This window comes from Mauremys mutica, chromosome 23 (assembly GCF_020497125.1).
Source record: "Mauremys mutica isolate MM-2020 ecotype Southern chromosome 23, ASM2049712v1, whole genome shotgun sequence".
Lineage (NCBI taxonomy): Eukaryota > Metazoa > Chordata > Testudines > Geoemydidae > Mauremys > Mauremys mutica.
In genome coordinates this window covers 20,289,976-20,310,988 of record NC_059094.1, presented here as the reverse complement: position 1 = coordinate 20,310,988, position 21,013 = coordinate 20,289,976, and the positions used below count along the sequence as shown (strand labels likewise).

The 21,013-nt window shown below is 48.6% G+C and overlaps 1 protein-coding gene across 5 annotated transcripts in view; it reads left to right on the top strand.

The window, feature by feature from the left end:
• Positions 1–15,003, top strand: part of EPHA10 (EPH receptor A10) — a 101,276-nt gene extending 86,273 nt beyond the window's left edge. For 2 of the 5 annotated variants that reach the window (XM_044997822.1, XM_044997825.1), the window contains 7 exons: positions 3,588–3,649; positions 3,802–4,005; positions 6,717–6,866; positions 7,508–7,701; positions 9,309–9,473; positions 10,237–10,345; positions 12,808–15,003. In XM_044997822.1, the coding sequence (XP_044853757.1) occupies positions 3,588–3,649; positions 3,802–4,005; positions 6,717–6,866; positions 7,508–7,701; positions 9,309–9,473; positions 10,237–10,345; positions 12,808–12,840 (917 nt within the window). In that variant the 3' untranslated portion in view covers positions 12,841–15,003. Of the gene's footprint in view, positions 1–3,587; positions 3,650–3,801; positions 4,006–6,483; positions 6,584–6,716; positions 6,867–7,507; positions 7,702–9,308; positions 9,474–10,236; positions 10,486–10,826; positions 11,181–12,807 lie in introns of those variants that run through there. The other 3 variants (XM_044997823.1, XM_044997824.1, XM_044997826.1) reach the window with 3 other exon arrangements.
• Positions 15,004–21,013: the final 6,010 nt, after the last annotated feature.

Genomic DNA, 21,013 nt, shown 5'->3' with positions numbered 1-21,013 from the left:
TTTTTTACCGGAGAAATATCAGGAGTATGAGGTCATGTTTGTCTTGTTTTTTGGAGGTCCCACTGCAGCGGTGGTTCTCAACCAGGGGTACACATACCCCTGGGGGTACACAGAGGTCTTCCAGGGGGAACATCAGCTCATCTAGATATTTGCCTAGTTTTACAACAGGCTATATAAAAAGCTCTAGCGAAGTCAGTACAAACTAAAATTTCATACAGACAATGATTTGTTTATTCTACTCCATATACTCTATACTGAAATGTAAGTACAATATTTATATTCCAGTCGACTTATTTTATAATTGTATGATAAAATCAGAGAGACAGCAATTTTTCAGTAATAGTGTACTGGGACACTTTGTATTTCTATGTTTGACTTTGTAAGTAGTTTTGAAGTGAGGTGAAACTTGGGGTACGCAAGACAAATCAGACCCTGCAAAGGGTACAGTCATTTGGAAAGATTGAGAGTCCCTGCACTGGAGCAGGACCTTTCATAAATTTGTAGAGTTTATAGCCAAAAGGGACCATTCCATCATCTAGTCTGACATCCTATATATCACAGGCCTGTAAATTTCATCCAGTTGCACCTGTACTGATCTGGATAACTTCCAGAAAGGCATCTAGTCTTGATCTGAAGATAAGAGAGGGAGAAGCCACCACTTCTCTTGGTAGTTTGTTCCTTTGGTTAATCACGCTCACTGTTAAAAACGTGTCTGATTTCTAATGTGAATTAGTCACCCATTGGGTCTTGTTCTGCCTTCCTCCACTAGATGAAAGATTCCTTCAGTGCCTGTTATTTTCTCCCCTGAAGGTCCTTGTAATAGAAATCAAGTCTCTTCTCAATCATCATTTGGATAAACTGAGGAGACTGAGTTCTTTTAGTCTCTAACTGTCAGGCATTTTCTCCAGCCCATAAATAATTTTGTGGCCCTTTTTTGCATTCTCTCCACTTTTTCAACATCCTTTTTAAAATGTGGACACCAGGAGTGGACACACTATTCCAGGGCTGGTCTCACCAGCGCCGTATACAGAGGTTAAATCACCTCCCTGCTCCTTCTCACTCTTCAGCCAAGGATTTCCTTAGCCCTTTTTGCCCAGCATTGCGCTAGGAACTCCTGCTGAGTTGCTTGTCCACTGTAACCCCTAAATCCTCTTCAGAGTTGCTGCTTTCCAGGAGACCAAACCCCATTCTATGGGGATCGCATGAATGCTTGGTGCCTAGAGGGATAACTTTGCATTTGGCTGTATTAAAACATTGTCTTTAGCTACCAATGGAGTGGAAGGTACTTCATCGTCCTCATGTGATACGAGCACATGATCCTGCTTCTTTCAAAAGATAGAACAGAAAAATTCATTTGACACTTCTCCCTTTTATGAATCATTATTTACAGTTTTATCATCTGCTTTTATTAATAGGCCTATAGCATTGCTAACTCCTCCTAACTGTCCTGAGCCTTGCCTGCCAGGGATTCTCCTCTGATGTCTTTAGCTTTTCTTATCGATTTCCTACACTCAGTCACATTGATTGCGTTCTGTTTCCCCCTTTTCCCTTTCCATATATGTTGCTAATTTATTTCTAATTGCTGCCTTCACTTCAGCTCCCGAGCCAGGATGGGCTTTTACCCAGAGTTCTCCTCTTTCTTGATTGTGGAATTGTGGCTTTTAGGCCCTGTAATAAACTCTTCTCAACGAACTCCCAAACGTTCTGTATTCCTGGTTGGGACCGTCCTCTGTTTGCCCGTATTGAATGAAATTGGGTCATTATCACTGGCCCCTAGGCAAGCACTAACTTCCAGTAACTTCCACCATAGTAAGGTCCAAATTAGAGGTACCTTGCATTGGGTGAATACCTTCTGTGTGACGTTTTACTGCTGGTTGCTTGAGACCTCCAGCATATGACTCCCAGTAATGATGCGTACTCCCTGCCAGCAAGCCCACTTGTCTCAGGGTACCGTGCTGTAGGGGTTTCCTCTCCAGTGCCCCCGCAGTCTGTCGGTCTTTGTGCCACTCAGCCCTCTGGCTGAGAAGCAGCTGGTCCAAACACAATGGCCAGGTGCAGTCCAAATCCCAAAGAATCAACCTGCCCTCTGGGCCCTGGGCTTCCACTGCCTTTCCCTGGCTCTGGTATCAAGTCCTGTCCTGCCCAGCCTACCTCCTCCTGAGGCCGCTAGCCGCCAGCGTCTCTGGCCCTTCAGCCTATCACAAGAACCAGCAGCTCCCTGTGGCTTCTCTCCCTTGGCTACAGGCTCTCAGATTATGCAGAAGGCCCAGGTGACTGTTATCACCTGATCCGTCCTTAGTCTCACCTCCTCTGACCTCTGTCTGAGGAGTAACTACCTAATTACCACCCAGGTGAAGTGACTGACTGACTGGGCTGTTAACCCTTTCTCGCCTGGCTTGGGGGTGAAGTCTCCTGTAACACCACAGTTTTATTTTCCACACATTGTTGGTAAGCGCTTCAGGAATAACTAACTCATCCTGCTCTCTGGTTTGAGCTGGTGTCTAACTCACCAGTACCCCACCCTGGACTTTGTTACTTAACACATTGAGTCATATGCATTCATGGTCCTGAGACTCTGAGTTGTATGCATCCGAAGAAGTGAGCTTTAGCTCACGAAAGCTCATGCTAAAATAAATTTGTTAGTCTTTAAGGTGCCACAAGTACTCCTGTTTTTTTTCCGGATACAGACTAACACGGCTGCTACTCTGAAATCTGAGTTGTCAGTAACTCTAAGACTGGTCCTGTCTATCGAATAGAGTCCTGAGTAGGGTGTAACCAGTGATTTTAACATTCCCCTCATGGACAGTCTGCCCATTCGGGAATACCAATTTTATCAAGTTTCTTCTCATCAGAGAGAATTTCCAGTTCCTTTTTCTCGTTACCCAGATTCCCAGCATTGGTTTTTAAGCCACTGAAAATTTTCTTCTCTTCACCTTCTTTGTCACATTGGTTCAAATTTTTTTGCGATAAGCTAAGTTTGTGTTTGTTCTGCATTTGTCTTCTGAGCACCCTCCCCTCTGTTGCTCTGACTGCTCCAGTTAGTCTCCAGCTGAGAAGATTAGCCCCCTCCCTAATGTAGGGATGTAGACTGTCCCTTGGTACAGCCCCCTCTCCCACAGGACCAAAACCTTCAGCTTCATGCCCGGTGAGCAGCCAGCAGCTCAGCTCCGGGAGTGCTCCACTTTGGCAGCAGGAGGTGGGGTTGCTGAATCTTCAGGAGAGATTTTTCTCCCCACGGTTTATCAGGCATTTGAGTTTGAGGTTTTTAAAAAGCTGGTTCTAAAGGGTGGGTAGAAATCCCTTCCCCAGCTCCCCTCCTTTGCTCAGGGGTCCTGTCCTTTGAATGTGGCCGCCTGACTAACTCTAGTTATGCACAGATTCCCACGACCGACAGAGCAGACAAGACCCAAATCTCTCATGTGAAAAGCAAGCAGAAAATGATCTTTCAAGGGGCAAAGCATTGAGGGCTGGGCTGGGCATCTTTGGGTCTGGAGGCTTTGCTGGGTGTATGTATTTATATCTGTGCAGAACTGTGCTCGATAAAAACCAGGGTTAGCTAAATACTCCTCTTCTGTCTGTGCGCCCAGGAAACACCATGATGACTGTGATGGAATATATGGGGAATGGAGTGCTGGATTCGTTTCTCAGGGTGAGTGTACCTGGGTGTCGGTTACCCCCTCAGACCTTGGCTAGCAGTGCTGCCATTTTCCTAACTGAAGAGTCACAGCACGAGCTGTTTGTGCGACGTGAGCCCAAGCTAAACCTCCCTGAAATGCAGCCTTCCCTACTCCTGCCTTGCAGAAACATGAGGGCCAGTTCACAGCCACCCAGCTGACGGGTATGTTACATGGGATCGCCTCTGGCATGAAGTACCTGACCGAGATGGGCTACGTACATAAAACCCTTGCTGCCCACAAAGTCCTCGTGAATAGCAACCTGGTTTGCAAAATATCAGGCTTCAGACAGTCCCAGGAAGATAAAATGGAGACCATCTTCACCACCATGGTAAGCTGTGGGGGACTGTCAGTGCGGTAGCTGTGCTGTGACAGAGCTGGATACTCACTAACTTTGGGGGAGCGGGGAGGGTTGGGTTTGAAGGTGCATGAGATGGAATGTCAGGGACAGTCAGTCACTGAGGAATATAAAGATGAACTGCCAGGGTAATGTGGTTATTAGACCATCTCTTGTGCTTGGAAATGGACTGATATGTTAGTGCAGCGTAGAGTTTGAGAAGCAAAACTTTCCAACATAGGTTCAGAAGGCAGGAGGAATTTCCTTGTACAAAGTACGAATCATGGAGGTTCTGGAAACATAAGAATGGAGAAGCCTCCTTCTGTGGACCTGGCAGGTGACAGAACCACGTTCCCTGCAAAAACCTGATAGAGAAAAGAACACGTCCAGATCCCTCTGAGATGCCGAAAGCCCCTTCCACGATGGAGCCAAGGGCATGGGGCTCCTTGTGCAGGTTCTGCTGCCACCCATCAGAACAGGAGCACAGTTCTGTCATGGTAGGGAGTGTCTTCTTGCACCGCCCTGCCCCTGAGAGAGATCTAAGATCCTTCTCCCAGCAGCTGGGGTTACTGCTGGAGCCATAAACCAATCTGGTTCCACTTCACAGGGTTTGTGAGAAAGTTTCCTTTAGCTTTGGCTTCTGGTTCCAATGTTTCCCAAAGCAAAGAGCAAACCTTGGGCAGAATGGCCACGTTCTCATACTGAATCTTTGCAAAACTGGATCTCTCCTGGTTTCGCTGCAAAGCCGCAATAAAGATAACCTAAAACTAGGCCCAGCATCGCCCAGGAGGTTTGCAGACCTGATCTGAATGTTGAGTAGGGATAAAAATCTGAAGCTAGCTGAGTTTCACAGCTCTAGTTAATACCAGATGCAGCGAACCTGCTGCAGAAGCTGTATGTTTTCTGGTTGCCTGGTTTCTTCCTGATACATGAATCCAGTATTTGCATGTAAAAGAGTTTTCTTTTCAGCTGGAGATAAAAGTAAATGGCAGTGAAATGCTAAGGCTTTCTGCATAAACTACCTATGAATCTGAATCAGTGCAGCACAAATTCTTCCCCTCTCATCGTGTGTGTGTGTGTGTGTGTGTGTGTGTGTGTGTGTGTACACATGCAGGCACTGGGAGCTGTAAGCAGCTCGCACAGCCTGGGGGTTAGTTGTGTGTGTTTTATCAGTTGTAATGAAATTCATGGTTTTCAATTAAGAATTTAAGACCTGTCTGATTCACACACGTGCCTATTCAGCGTTCGCAGCCAATAGGCTTCCTGAACACACACACTCAGAGCCATGCAGAGATGGGGCTTGAGATCCCGTTACATTCCCCCAGAAACACATCCACACCCAGGGCCGGCTCTAGGCACCAGCAAAGCAAGCACGTGCTTGGGGCGGCACAATTGCAGGGACGGCGTTGTGGCAGTTGCACTCTCGGAGGTTTGTTGGGTTTTTTTTGCTTGAGGAGGCAAAAAACCTAGAGCTGGCCCTGCCCGCACCCCAAACATGGCACTTGGAGGGGGGAACTGTCCTGCAGACTCCGTTAGGAACGACGCACACTTCCCCACGAGCACATCTTCAGCATGGCAGTATAGCGCTGCTCTCACTAATTCACTCACAGTCCAATTTAGAGCGTTTCACTTGCCAGTGAAGAAATCAATGTACAGTATTTTTAACTGAAAAGCAATAAAAATGGTTTTGTTTGATGTCCCACAGCCAGCATACGTGAGCCAACCCCATTATATCATCCCATTAACCATTTGTATTTAAAAACGACAATGGATTCTTCACTCCAAAGAACACGTACTGTCCCAGGCAGTATTCTGGTCGCACAAAGCACTAGTGGCTGCTGACACACTGGCTTCAGCCGGCCCTTGGACCGAGGGTGTGACTCTCCCGGCCTGGTGGCCTGCGCGGGGAGCTGCTGACGCAAGCCTGGCACTTAAAGACCTCGGTTAGTCTGAGTGTCTGATGCTGGTGGAGTGTTCAGTGCGTCCCCCCAAGCCCGATCGAGTGGCAGGCCAGGGGAGACCCCGACTTGGAGTCTCTGTGGAATTGGAGGGGAAAGCATGTCACTCGGAGCTATAGCTGAGACTCTGAGTCCCAGATGTTATGGATGGAAACCTCGTTGGCGCTAACGAGAGAGAGGGGCCAGATATGCCCCGGCTGAGGAAAGGCTGGAGAGACCTGCGGAAGCGCCAGGGTCCCCTCTCTCTAACAAGCAGGGTGTGTGATTGCTGGAGTCCGTCTCTGTCCCTAGCAGTTAATTAGTATTCACCCAGAGGAGCCCAGCGCCTGCTGTCCCACGGGCAGCCGGAAGGGTTCTGCAGACGCAGCAGAGGCATTTGCTAGTTACAAGAGAGGTGAGGTGGGAGGGAGTGGCAGTGTGTTTGCCGGGTTCTGAGGGTGTTTTCATTCAATATTAATGGATAAAATGCCATCAGCTCCTTTGGGGGACTGTACCTCCCATGTTAATGTTTCAGGACTCGCCCTGCCCTGCAGACTAGCACTGGTGCTTGTTCCAGTGTTAAAGAATTCGGTGCAGAGTTTTTCCCTCCCGTTAGAACTGCACACGGTGCCAAGGTCTGTGTCACTAACTGCTCCGCGACACAGGTGGGAGGCATGCTGATCGGAGACATTAGTGAGCCTGTGTGAACGTGTCCCTCGTCCTTCTGCTGCGGAGAACCTCACGTCTTCCTTTCTTCTGCCTGGCCAGAGTGGGAAGAGCCTGGTCCTGTGGTCAGCCCCCGAAGCCATCCAGTACCATCGCTTCAGTTCTGCCAGTGACGTGTGGAGCTTTGGCATCGTGATGTGGGAGGTGATGTCTTACGGGGAGAGACCCTACTGGGACATGTCCAACCAGGACGTGAGTTGCTTTGCAGCCACCGTACTCTGACCCTACGGAGACAGCGGCACTTGATACGTGCCCATGTTTCAATGACGGGTATCCGGGAATTGCAAGCCATGCATGTCGCTTGAGTGGCTCCGTATTTGCATCTTGGGTTAACGTGGTGCAGGGGGACATTTGTCATATTTTTGACCTATAAGAGCAGAGCCATGCAAATAACCCAAAAAGTTTAAAAACAATTGTTTCGGGTTAAACAAGACATTTCTCTTCAGCCTGAAACAAAACTTTTCATTGACTTTTTTACTCTGATTACCCTTTAAAACATTTTAATGACATGGAAAGAAATTTTGAAACAAAATAAATAATTTTGAATGGATAGATTTTGTTTTAAAATTTTCAAAACAAAACCTTTTGCTTTTTTCAGGGTTTTTTTCCCAACCAAAACCAAACAATTTGGCAATTTCAACACCAATTCACTAAATGTTTCCGTTGACCCAAATTTGTGGTGAAAAATGTTTCCTCTGAATGATTTGGCTCGGCTCTCTCAAAGCACTGGGCATGTCGTACTCCAGTAGTGCTGACAGACAGGGACTGCTCTGCTGCTCTTCAGTGACTCCTCTGTAGCTGTCTTCTCTTCCTGCCCCCGTGTGGGATTTCAGGTGATAAAGGCCATCGAGGATGGGTTCCGGCTGCCTCCCCCGATGAATTGCCAGCCCCCGCTTCACCAGCTCATGCTGGATTGTTGGCAGAAGGAGCGAAATGAGAGGCCCAAGTTCTCACACATCCACAATATCCTAAGCAAGATGCTTCAAAACCCAGAGCCACTGAAATGTACCACCTCCACTTGCACCAGGTGAAAATCTGCCTGTATCACTGATCTTTCTCTTTAATTCTAGAACGTTCGCCTCCATATGTATCCCATAGGCCACACCAGACCGCTCACTCCTGGGTGACACCAGATGCTGAACTCACTTACGCTGAAGCAAATCCAGAGCCACTCCATCTAAATCATTGCAATAATTCCCAGACGTGCGCTGCTGTACCTGAGATCAGGCTTGGGCCCTCTGAGTGCAGTCTGCCTCATGGGATCTGGCTGGATTGAGGGATTCCTGGTCAGCTGAAGCTGAGTTCGCAGACCGCTGTGTGGCTCTCACCGGGCTGACACCAGTAATATGAACCTGCCAAGCCTTGGGTCCAGCGCGGTCCCCGAGGGGTATGTCTGCATTGCAATTGGACCCTCATGACTGGCCTGTGCCAGCGGGCTTGGGCTAACGGGCTGTTTAATTGTGGTGTAGACATTTGGTGGCTCGGGCTGCAGCCTGGGCTCTGGGACGCTCCCACCTCACAGGGTCCTGGAGCCTGGGCTGCAGCCTGAACATCTACAGCGCAATTAACAGCCCCTTAGCCTGAGCCAGCTGGCACCAGCCAGCCGAGGGCTTTTAACTGCCGTGTAGCCAGACTCTTGGAGAGTGACCCCTCCTGCTCCTCTGGGAACACAGGGCCCTGGATGCACAGAACCAGAACAACCTCACTGCACAGGGTGGGTGGCAGGATTCCCAGGGGGTCCCCAAGGCGTCTGTGCCCCCACCCCCCATCGATCTGTGCGGCATCCTGCGTGCCAGTGCAGAGAGAGGTATCGCGGGAAGTGGGATCCTGCACTCTTGTGAGGATCCTCTGGCCACGCCCTCGTTGTTTGATGTTTTCTCCCAAGCTGCCTCTGCTGCAGAGCCAAACCTCTCCCCACCTCTCTGCCTCCAGCTAATGCAGCGCTGACGGGTCAGACACACTCTCCTCAGCCCCCCACAGGTGGGTCTGGGAGCTCTGGCTGGAGGAGAATTCTGCAGCTGAAGTTGACTAAAAGCAGAACCCTTCAGATGAGGAAGCAGGGCTTTAAGAGCAGCTCCTCTTCCAACTTGTCAGCAGAGACGCTGCACGTTGGGGTGTGTCTGTGTCATGCTGTGCTCTGTGACTGAATTACTTCATAAGCCATTGGTGGTGGTGCTGCGTGGCTACGCTGGCGGAGCTGCAGGCCATCGGGGACTTTCGGGTGACCTGCTCTGCTCCAGTTCTTGGTGGAGGGGTCAGACCGGCTCCAGGCAGACTGAGCCTTCTCTACTGTTGGATCACTTGGGAAGAAGGTGAAGTGCCCAGTAACCCGGGATCACAGCCAGACACAGCTCCTGATGGAACTGCAGAACATTCTGTGATCCCAGATCCTCACAGAGTGGGTAGGATTAAGGAGCCAAATAGCCACCATCCCTCAGTTCTCCCCTTCCTTACATGGCCAGTGCTCAGGTTAAATTTCCATGTGCCTTGCCTCAGTTGTTCCCTGAAAACTTGCCTGGTCCCAGCCCACTTTCATGCCTGCTAGAGAGGTAGCTGCCAGATTCCATCCTATGGATGGGAGCTTAACCTTGCTTTGGTGTGATCTAACTGCTCGTGTGCTGTTTGAGTTGGCAGGCCTCACAATCCATCCATCCCCCTGGCCGAACGCACTTTCTCAGCCTTCCCGTCTTTCAGCTCCGTGGGTGAGTGGCTGGAAGCCATAGAGATGGGCAGATACAAAGATAACTTCACCGCTGCGGGGTACTGCTACCTGGAATCTGTGGCAAGGATGACAGTCCAGTAAGTGAAGAGTGTTCTAGGAATAAACTAAGAGAATAGCTGCAGCTTAAAATAGCCTGCTCTGAAATACCAGCAGCTGCTATTACATGTGAGCAAGAGATATGCATGGAGCATCTGACCCCCGGGAGAACACGCTCCAGGAGAGGTTGGAGCTGCATGTGTTTGTGTGTCTCTCTGTCCTTTGTTTGACCTGTTTAGATTTTAAAGCTGGAAAACCGGAGGCCAATTATAGTATTTCTGGGTGAGTGGCTGGCTGGCTGGCTACCTCTCCCAGCACAGCTCACATCATACCTGGAGTTCATAAAGCTCCAGATAAATAGTCCTATTCCCAGATAATACAGGTAGCACAGCCCCAGGTGAGCTCCTGATCTCACTGTGACCCTTCTCCTCCAGCCTCCTTCCTTTGGGTTTGGCTTCTCTCCTCGTGACTCCTGTCACTGGTCCAGTCTTTCTGTTGCATCCAGTGGAGATTACAGTGTGGGACCCCGTCCAAAGTCTGCAGGGCAGAGAGAGCATCTGTTGCCTGTGAAGTGCCCAGCATGCTGCGGTCAGCCATGGGTGCTGAACAGTCCCTGTCTCCTTTGGCTGGGACTCCATTTGTGGGCTGCTCCAAAGAGAACTGCACGAGGCCTCGCCTCCACACGAGCTGTACCGCTGAGCCACAGCTGCATTTTAGTCTAAAAATCTCCATTTCCACCATTTGCTGGTGGCCTTGGGGGCCTGATGCTGTGAACTCACCTCTGCTGTGGGGCTTGTTTTCCAGAGATGTCCTGAGTCTGGGAATCACCTCAGTGGAACATCAGAAAACCATCCTGAGTGGGATCCAGACCCTGCGAGCCCAGGTGATACAGATGCATGGTCGAGGCGTGCAGGTGTGAGCCCAGCAGGGACGGACACTTTCAGAGCACTGACTTAAAACTGCCCGGGGACAGTGGTGCAGCAGGGCTGGGAGCTGGCCTTAAACTGGACCAAATCTCTGAGACTTTACCAGGAGCAGCTGTGTGAGTGGGAGGTAGGAAGTACAGGTCTGCTGCAAACTAGTCGTTCCAGAGTAGCGAGGGAGTCCAGGAGCTGGCGTTTCCTGTCCTGGGGTTCTCCCAACAGCAGCTTTAGTGCAGTGTGCTTGGTTGGTTGTGTTTTTCCCCAGCAATGTTTTGTAGGATGAGAGTCAAGCTCCAATGATGCCGTTTCACATGGTACCTAGGTTAACAGGGTGGACTGGACACTTGTGTACTGGTTTTAAACTGGATTTGACAGTGGTTTAGTATCTAGCGTTCTACTGATAAATCCATAGGTATTTTTTATACAAGCTGATGTGTTTTACTGACCCCACAAGTACCTTCTGTTTTATAGAGTCCAGAGCACAGCGCGCTCTAATGGCCCAGCTTTGAAAGGTGACTTGGCCCGGCCCATCCATTCCTGTCCTTCCAGAGGAGAGTCTGAATTCCCACTTTTCCCCAGCGGGAGCCATTCCATTCCAAGAGTTACCTCATTAAGTCGCAAAAAGTGTGTGAAAAATAACTAATTCAAATCAAAGTGGCAGGAAAAAGTCCACAAATTCTGTCAGAAATGGGACATAAAATTAGGGAGTCAGTCTGGAGTTATTGAGAAGAATATGGCATGTATCTGTTCTTCTTCGACTGGACTCTGTCCATTCCCACGCCTGGGATGTGCCCACAGCCACCGAAAGAACAACTCTGGTAACAGGTGAGTAGCCTCCATTTCTCCCCCAGAGACTGTCCCAATTCCTGTTCTCTGGAGCAGGACTAGAAATGGCTGGTCAGAATCACCGTGTTCATTCGTAGTGCAGTATTGACCTTTCACATCACGGATCAGTATCACACTATGTCAGAGCCAGAAGGTGCATCCCAAAGCTTGTCGCTGGATGTGAGACGTGCAGTGCTGTCGCACCAGGAAGGGTTGGGCCGTGTGCGCTGCCTGGGATGAGAACGCTCTACACTGCTTGGGGCTTGGTTTGATTAGCCACAGTCGGGGTGTCAGTTTGAGGTAATTTTAATGGTGGTGTTGCCAGATTAGATCCCAAGACAGGAAATTCTGGCCAAATGGTGGAATTGGGTATCAGAACGGAATCAATGAAGCAATGGGATCTCTGAAACTGTCTTGAAATCCAGACAAGGCAGGCTGTATCTGCACCTTGTTTTGTTGTGCAAGGAATGCAGGACTGGGCCTGTTATTTGCATCAAACGCACCCTTTGTCTTCAGTCAGGGATCAGAGCCTACATCACAAATGGCATTTGCTTAGCAGTACAAGTTTCCTTTAAGTTAGTTAATTAAATGGATTTTTGCAGCCTGGATTCAGTTAGATGTACAGAGTTTTGTAGGCCTTTGATTATCATCTATAAGCATTACAAGTGAATTATTGATGAGGAAAGACAAAGATTTACAAAGGGAATTAATGCAGTGGAAAGTATTCGAAGCACATTTAGAAATCTGTTTGCATTGTGATTCAGATGTGCCTACTAGACTGCACCGTAGGGATAGAAAACTAAATTGAAACTAAATACAGGACCTTAACTCCTCATATGCCCTGTAGTGTTGGCACACTATTTACCCCCCTGCCTGGGCATCCTTCCTTCTGCTGTCATAGAGGTGATGAAACAAAGAGGCAATAGTATGTTTTAACTTCTCTCACTGACGTGGTGACCCTTGCAGAGCCTGTTACGTTGGGGATCTAACTTTTTTATTTAGAAAGGTTTACTCGATGGTGGGCTTTTTTCAATTGTCCATACTTAAGTAAAATTCTGTTTTGGCTGAGGTGCTGTGATCTGTTCAGATTCCGGAGTCCTGGAGTCCAACGGTTTTGTTGGCAGGATTTAGTTGTATCCAACTTTATGTTGGTTTTGTTGCATTCTCAAACCAAATGGGAACGTTCTTCTCGAGAGGGGATTTTCTCAGATAACATCTCACGACCACTGCCTGTAAACTGGGCAAGGATGTGTGCACATTTTGTAACTCTTTGACAGCTACGTGGGACTTGGCTGGCTTGCTTTCTTGGTTATTTTTGTACTGCCTCCTTGTGTCATCAGGCTGGATTTATCTGTTTTGTTCCACAGAGGGACAGTTGTATGGTCCTGGGGATGGGTGTACAGATAGTGTTCATCATGTCACTACGTTAGACCCTCCAGATGTGGCACCAAGAGGGTGTGTATTTTAAATACAACAGAGGTCCCAGCTAAAGCTCTTTGTAATGTTCCTGCCCATATAGAAGCTTTCAGGCAATGTCACAGCCGAACTCTCATGTCAAAGGATCCTGAATCCCGGCAGCTCAGACTGTGTGAGCTGACCTTAAGGAAGTTGCCTCCTTTCTTTGCAGGCTTGTGAAACAAATTTAAGCAATTCCTGGTAGTAAAGATGAGGAACAACAGAGTAACCAGAGCACAAATTGTGTGCAAAGCAAGAGATAAGAAATATTGCCCCGTGGAGAACTGGACCTGTAATTTGTGCTACAAATCAACAGAGCATGCAGAAATCAAGATGCCTTTCAACACACCATTTCTTGGGGGAATTGCTGGGGTCAGGAACTCTCCCTGAGGTAGATAAACTCTCTTCTCTTTGTCACTTCTTCAGTTAAAAAAAATACACCTGCCCCAATGTCACCTGGTTAACTTTTAATGGAAAGAATTTGTCTTCAGGGTTCATCTAATTCCAGCCCACTTGGTCAACCTCCTGTTGTTTCCTACCCAGACAAATAATAATTGTGAACTGAAACCTTCATTTGGTAGAAATGCCAGATCCTAAGGATCAAGTGCAATTTGTTTGCTCTTTATGTTTACATTTTATCTATAGAGAAAGTGTACTGTGCTCCTCCAGCTAAGACATTGAACCAACTTGATTCCTGATCATTCCCTTGGGTTCCCAGTATCTGTAACCTCTTGGCTGTGATCATTTCTAAGGGTCAGCTGCGCTCTGGGTGGTGTGTAGAGAGGCTGTGGAGACCATTGCTGGAATAACTGTGTCCAGCTCTGGGGTCTGCTCTTTAAATAGGTGTTGAAAAATTGGAAAGGGCCCAGAGTACAGCTACACAAATGAATTAAGGTCTGGAAAACACACCGTACAACAGGAGTCTAAAGGAGCTCAACCTCTTTAGCATATTGAAGAAAATGTTAACAGGTGATTTGTTCCTGAGCTATAAGTACCTGCACAGGGAAAAGCTACCTGAGGACTCAAATCTAGGCGACAAAGGCATAACAAGCTATAATGGCTAGAAATTGAAGTCAGCAAAGTTCAAAGTGGAAATCGATGGCAGATTTTTAGCAGTGACTCTAATCAGCCATAGGAGCAGATTGCTAAGAGTTGTAAATTCTTCATCGCTTGGAGTCTTTAAATCAAAGCTGGATCTCATTCCAAAAGATGGGGTTGAACTGGAGCATAAATGGTTGGGTTAGATGCAGGAATCGCTGAGTGAGGTTCTCTGGCCTGTGTTGTGCAGGAGGCCAGACTAGGTGAGCATAATGTTCCCTTTGGCCTTAAAATCTACCAGGCTGGCAGAGGAAGGTCAACACGAGCCCAAGGGCTGGAAGTTGAAACTAAACAAATTCAGACTGGAACTAAAGTGTGAATGAGGACCCATGAGAGTAATGAACCATTGGAACATGGTATCGAGGGTCTTGGTGGATTCTCCAGCACTGGCCATTTTTAAACCAATTGGATGTTTGTTTAAAAGATTCACTGTCAGGATTATTTTGGGCAGTTTTCTGGCCTGGGCCATGCAGGAGGTCAGACTAGGTGATTACAATGGTCCCCTCTGGCCTTGGAATCTAGGTCTCTATAATTGGCAGCTCTTGAAGCCAGATGACTTGTATTCTGGAACATGTCCTATTCCACTGTCTAACCAAGGAGCAGTGTACACAGTGGTACGGCCCCCTGAGCTAGATGTGTCCTGTGTTTATAGCCAGTAGGACACTATGCTGCCAGATGGCTGGACTGACCGACCGACCGCCTGGCAGACTGCCTAGAGGCTTGGCTGGAAAGTCCAAGGAGTGTTTCAGAAGCAATGCTGCTGCTTGCGGGATGCTAAAGTTTCTTGAGTCCTCACAGAACTGAGGCTGAAATGGGAGGTTCCCTTCCAAGAAGATTAAGCGTCATTCCCTGTTGCCTAGGAATGATTCAGGTTCCTGTTTTTAGAGAAGCCCTGACACACCTAAAATGGCACCCGTACTAACCTCAGATCTACTTTCTCGCCCATCACTGCAGAGGCTCCAGGAACTCATTAGCTAATAGGTAGGTGACAGTAGGCTGATTAAGGAAGAATCTAATTAATTCAAAGTCATCACGACTTGGGGATCTGAACAATAAACTTCTTTAATTGGGCTCCCTCATTAACAGTGCAGCCACTAAACAAGATGAATGGAAGCTGTTATAGACAGGGCCCTACCAAATTCACTGTCCATTTTGATGAATTTCACGGTCATAGGATTTTAAAAATAATAAATGTCATGATTTCAGCTATTTAAATCTGAAATGTCGGAGTGTTGTAATTATAGGGGTCCTGCCCAAAAAAGGAGTTATGGGGGGGGGTCGCAAGGTTATTGTATGGGGGGTTGTGGTATTGCCACCCTTACTTCTGCCCTGCTGCTGGCAGGGCGCTGCCCTCAGAGCTGAGCAGATGGAGAGCGGTGGCTGCTGGCCGGGAGCCCAGCTCTGAAGGCAGAGCTGCCGCCAGCAGCAGCACAGAAGTAAGGCTGGTATGGTATGGTATTGCCACCCTTACTTCTGCCCTGCTGCTGGGTGCCTGGCCAACAGCCGCCGCTCTCCTGCCACCCAGCTCTGAAGGCAGCGCATAAGTAAGAGTGGCAATACTGTGACTCCCCCTAAAATAACTGTGTGACACCCCCCCCCGCAACCCTCCTTTGGGTCAGGACCCCCAGTTTGAGAAACGCTGGGCTCCCCCGTGAAATCTGTAACGCATAGGGGGGTAAAGACACACAAAAGGCCAGAGTTCACAGTCCGCGATGCATTTTTCATGGCCGTGAATTTGGTAGGGCCCTAGTTGTAGACTATTGTTCTATTTTTAATATTAACGTCTATCCCATCAGTAGCTAACCTTTAGGGCTGTGTTCAATGCCTTATCATGCAATGAATTAGCAATACTGTTTGTCAGCTGCTCAACCAAGGGAATTTATTCTCTTTCCCACCCAACCTTTGGCACAGTGAGAACCAGCTTCCCTCCTGCTAGTCACAGGGATACTCTGATCACTTGGGCTGTAAGGAAGGTTTCAAGCTCCTGCCACAGTTCTCCCTCTCTTTCCCATGGGGGCATTAGTGTAATCGAACCTATTCAGCGGAGAATAAAGAACACTTTCTGGTAATCAGCAGGCTTTTCTGGAGCTAAGAAATGCAATTACAACAGGATTAGATTGTAGACGTTAATGCGGCCAAGGCACCTGGTGTGTGTGTGTGGCAGAATCCACCCCCAAGTAGGATTGTGCTCTGGTCTCCCTTCCCCTCCCCTGCTCCAGGAGTGGGAAAAGCCACTGAACCCAAACTGGAGTTTGTCCCATTGGCCTCGCTGCCCTAAGCCAGGCCACAGTTCTGTACCTCTAGGTACGGGGCTGTTATCCTGTATGTAAACAGCTGGGCACCCAGTGGCCAAAGGCTGGGAGCTTTTCCTCAGCCAAGGCTCTGGCTGCAAGTGTGAAACAAACAGAACACCCTTTAGATCCCAGATGTCCTTCTGCAGAGCAAAGCGACCCAAAGAGCTTAACACGCAAAGGCTCTGGGACCTTGTCAAGCACCAAGACCTTGTCAACATCTGCTTTGGCAAGCGACATGGTGGCCAGTGAGAACCAGCATTTCCCTGCTGGAGGGTGCTGAAAACCCCCAGGTTATCACCCCTTGGTGAGTTCCTTGTCTGGGTAAGTGAGGAGGCTGGTAGTGGGTGTCCCGGTTCAGCACATGCCCGAATGGCCAATAGGCCATGCTGCCAGGGATGGATTTTCTGCACCCATCATGCCTGCAGAACCTGCGTTTTCTCATGCAAGAGGTGCCCTTGGAAAGACACTGGTACCTGAGTAACCAAAAATTACTCCGAACTCACAGATCTATTATATTTTTAGTGCAAACAACTGGCCTTGAGCTGCAACTTCAATTCCCTCTTCAAAGAGGCTTATCAGCAATTGCTTCCTCTGTCCCCGCATGCTCCAGTGAAACAATATCTCTTCCGGGGGGTGAGGGGGGGTCTCCATCTGCCCACCTTCCAGACTGTCTGTTCAAATTCGCGCAAAGCTCCTTCGGGTGCCCCCTGCACTAATCTACTAACAACGCCGTGACAAAGGATTTTCTTTGGATGACGACGATTGGAACAAAAGTACCAGTGCAAAAAGCACTCGACAGGCAAAGCTGTTCTCGGCATGCTGCTAACCCAGGGTGATGCGATCGGGAGGACTTAATTCTGTCAACTTACAAAGGATAAACTTTAATTCACGTCTCAGCTGAAGGCTCAACATGAGGCCATTATTCTTGCACTTTGGCTTTTCCTTGTGTTGCTTAGTCTCTGGCTCCCTTCCGGCGAGGATTCTGTACCCGCATGGCTGCCAAGGCCAGGGGCTCAGGAAGTGTATGGAGCAGACCTGAGCGTGTCATCCCCATCTCATGCTAGGTGTCTGGGCATATTATTGGCTTCCTCACACTCATTTTTCCACTCCTTGCCCCTGGTAGCATAACTGCCACCTCAAGCCACTAGCAGGGAGCAACATTTAAGGGCTTTTCCATATAATCCCTAACTAATACCTGCGACTCTGCCAGGGTACAGGCAATTTGCCTGCGGCTCTTTGGATGTCCCTGTGTGGGGGGGGATAATTGTAAAGTGTCCCTGCTGTTCAGCTCCACCGGCGTTAGCTGCGTTGGGAGCCTGTGTGTGGACAGGCTGCCATCTGGCACCGGCATTCCCGGCTGTGCCAGTCGGAGCTGGTCTCCTCGTCTCTCCCATTGTTTGTTAAACCCGCTTGTTGCATCTTGTCTTCAGGCAGGCAGGCCCTGTCCTGAAGGACTTACCTGTGTGGGTCGTGCCCTGCACAATGTGGCCCTAATCTGATCAGGGTCTCTGGACACTCCCACGGTTCCCATGATCCCATACCAAAATGGGGCTGACCAAGCTGGTGTCTCTCTGCTGGGGGATAGTGAGGGGAGGTTTTAAAGTAGGAAAACTAGCATCATAGTCAATAGCGTCGGTACCCACCAGAGCTGAGGGAGGGGACAGCCTGAAATGAGGATGGTCCAAAGTGCTGAGCTTAAAAGCATTCAGTTCACATTAGCTCCATTCTTTAATTTAACAAAGTGCGTTTGTTCAAACTAGCAAGGTATTAGCCCCCCACCCCCCCAAAAAAAACCCACCAAAATTGGAATCAAGTTGGTTCAGCAGTTTAGGTTTTTTGATATTCATTAACCACATGTTGTTATATATTGTAAATACATATTGGAAAAGTCAATATATATTTTTATAAGTTTCAAACAAATGTAATATAAGAACACAAAGGACACTGTACATTTCACTATTTGAATTCTAGTCAGGCGTCTCCAGGAATCACTGTTGTTTTGGAATAATAATAATAATAATAATATAATTAATAAAGCTCTATTGACATTTTTGTTAATTTTGTATGTATTGACTCATGTTTGAAGATTGCAATAAAGAGATACTATATACATAAGTGAAACCCAATGCCAGCTGTGCCAGGACTTGTCTGTGTGGGTTTATTTCAGGTGCTCCAGTGAAATGCACCAATTAGCACAGATGGCAATTATCAGCCAATTAGTAGTTTAAGCTCTGGCAAGGTGTGACATGTGTCAATGGTTTATTAAGTAGTGTGCATGCTGAAAGGAGAACCTCCCCTCCTGCTGCAGAGCTGGCGGGTAAGGCGGAAGCCCATCTAGTGATATCTTTTGCCCGGTGTTCTACCTCAGCAATCCCTCCTGGGTACTTTCTTGGGTGAAGAGCTGTCTCCGTCTGCCTGTTTCCAGAAGTTGTTCAGGAAGTGAAGGCTCCTTCAGCATTATTCTAAAGAGCGGGTAACCGTGGCGCTATCAGCAGTGCAATCTCGCTGTCCGTACAGATGCAAACTGTCTATTATGCCTGTTGCTGCAGGGAGGGGAGAGGGAAGGATGCTTGGGGCAGAGGGAAAGCCAGTGCAGAGTACTGTGCAGAGAGCCGAGAATTGTTTTATTGAGTAAATGAAAGCAGCGTCCAGCCAGCACGTTAAATGCAAACTCAGCACAGAAACAGGCCTTTAGAAATAACCAATTTAGTGCGACTCTTCGTCAGCCCCGATTTCCTCTCTCAAGGGGCTTGAATATTAATGCTAATCTACAGAAACAAAATCCCCTTTTCAGCATCCTGACAGTAGCGACAGCTGCTCGAAGGAAGCTGAACGGAAGCTAAAATGGGTGAACTCCTCTGTGCTCCCCACAGTCTACCAATTAATTCAGCCAGCCTCCACCAGGAGCTGTCTCAGCAAATTACATGGGCACTGTAAGGAAATCATCGGAGGCTTTAGCAAGTCAAGGGGACAGTGCACTCGCCTCTCCAGCTGGGAAATAAGGCCCCAGTTCTACCAGCACTTTACTCCTGACTTCAGCAGGACTAAGGAGGTGCTTAAGTCACGTGTATGCTTGTTTGCAGGAGCGGGGGCCTACTGCTCGTCTCTCTAGCAGAGAAGCATCGGCTCCATCGGTTCTCCTCTCCTCTGTGCCAAGGGACTCACTGGTCTACTCTCTAGGATCCTGCAGAAAGCGCGAGTCCGTCTGCAGCCAGGAGAGGGGAGCGAGTATAGACCACGGATCGAGGATCTTTGCCTGCAGGCCACTTGTGCTCAGCTGCAGCCCGTGTGACATCCTCAGGGTAGTATTTATATAGTGTGCACGCTGGCCACGTAACACAGAGAGCTGCATCTGCAGCCCACAACGGTAATAGATTGAGAGCCACTGTCCTAGGGCTGCCCTCCTCTGGAAGGGGCAGGCTGCACCGGTGGGGCCTGACTCCTTTAAACATGGACCGAGGAGCTTAAGTTCATGCCTGTCCTGCACAGGTGGGCGTGCAGCTCATTAATCACTGGGTGAGGAAGCGCTTTTGCTACACCCCAGCGTCTCCAAGGGAGCTTGCCAGCTGCGTGGTGAAGATGCTGCCTTTGTAAATCAAGCCCGTTATCACTGAAATCTTGTCATATTGGGACCAACCCTCCACTGGCTGCATGTGGCAGCACGTGGAAATAACTGAAATCATTAGCGGCTGCCTCCCTGCACGCGAGGGAAAGGTCAGCCTGAAAGGAAAGGTTAGCAGGGGAGGCGCTGGGGCTAATTGGAGACAAAACCAAGGTTTAAAAAAATTGTTCAGGTGACGACACAACTGACCCCTGCCCTGAAATACAAACCAATGTGTGACCTTCGCCGTCCTCCAGGGCTCAGCTGGAAGAGCAGCCTAAACACTGAACGTCTGCTGGTTTGTCTCCCCTTGGGAGGGGGGCTTGAGCCAGAGGTGCCCAAGATATATCCCTCCTAAAAGATCATGACACACTTTCAACATCACAAACATGCATGGTTTGGACCTCCCAACACCCACGGCACACAGTGGGACGTACCATTGCTCCCATTGCACACGGTGAGCTGAGGCACAGGGAGATTAAGAGACTTGCCCATGGCCACCCAGAGAGTCTGTGGCAGAGCTGGGACTTGAACTCAGATTGCCTGAGGCAGAGTCTGGAGCTGTAAACCCACAAGACCAGCCCCCATCTGTTGCCTGACAAACCTTGTCTCTAACTTAGTGTTTCGTGTGGAGAAAGGAAAAAAGAAAGGAAAATTGCCAAGCACTGAGTTGTTTCAGCCCACCACCTGCCTAATTAGCTGGCATTAATTAATGGTATGAAATGGGCTCCTTCACCTCTGCAGTTCAGGCAATAGTTCCACAGCTATTGGATCTCCATCTCACTGAGCCACACTTGAGCAGTTCCCTGAATTGGCTAAAGTGGAGGCTGGTTTTCTGGCTTATTGGATTAAGCTCTCGTATTGAACAGTGTCAATGTCTCTCCGCTCTACTCGCATGGGACGCTTTCGCCTTATAGCTGTTCACAGTTTTATAACTGGCCCCACTGCAGGGACTGGTTACATAACCTGACATTGACTTTGGTGTTCTTCCCTCCCACCCCCTAGGCTGCTGCAGCTGACTGGTCTGCAAATATTTTCTGTACAACACACCAAACCCCCTGTATCAACTCACTTCTAGAACAGATCCTGCAGCACAACAGAGGACAGCATCACAGCCCCATCCATTACCATGTGTATGTCTTGCATATGCAACAATGTTCTTAGCATGGTACCAACCTCTCCCAGGAGGAAATTACCCTCTCAAAAATGTTTGCAACAAACATCCTGGCTAATTGTAGCTGTCCAGCCCACCAAAGGAAAGCCATTGTCTGCCGGAGCGACAACTGCTACATTCATGTTTGCCTTTGATAGCCTGGCTGGATCCTCCCAGAAAGATCTATCCCAGGGGTTCTCAAACTTCATTGCACCTCGACCCCCTTCTGACA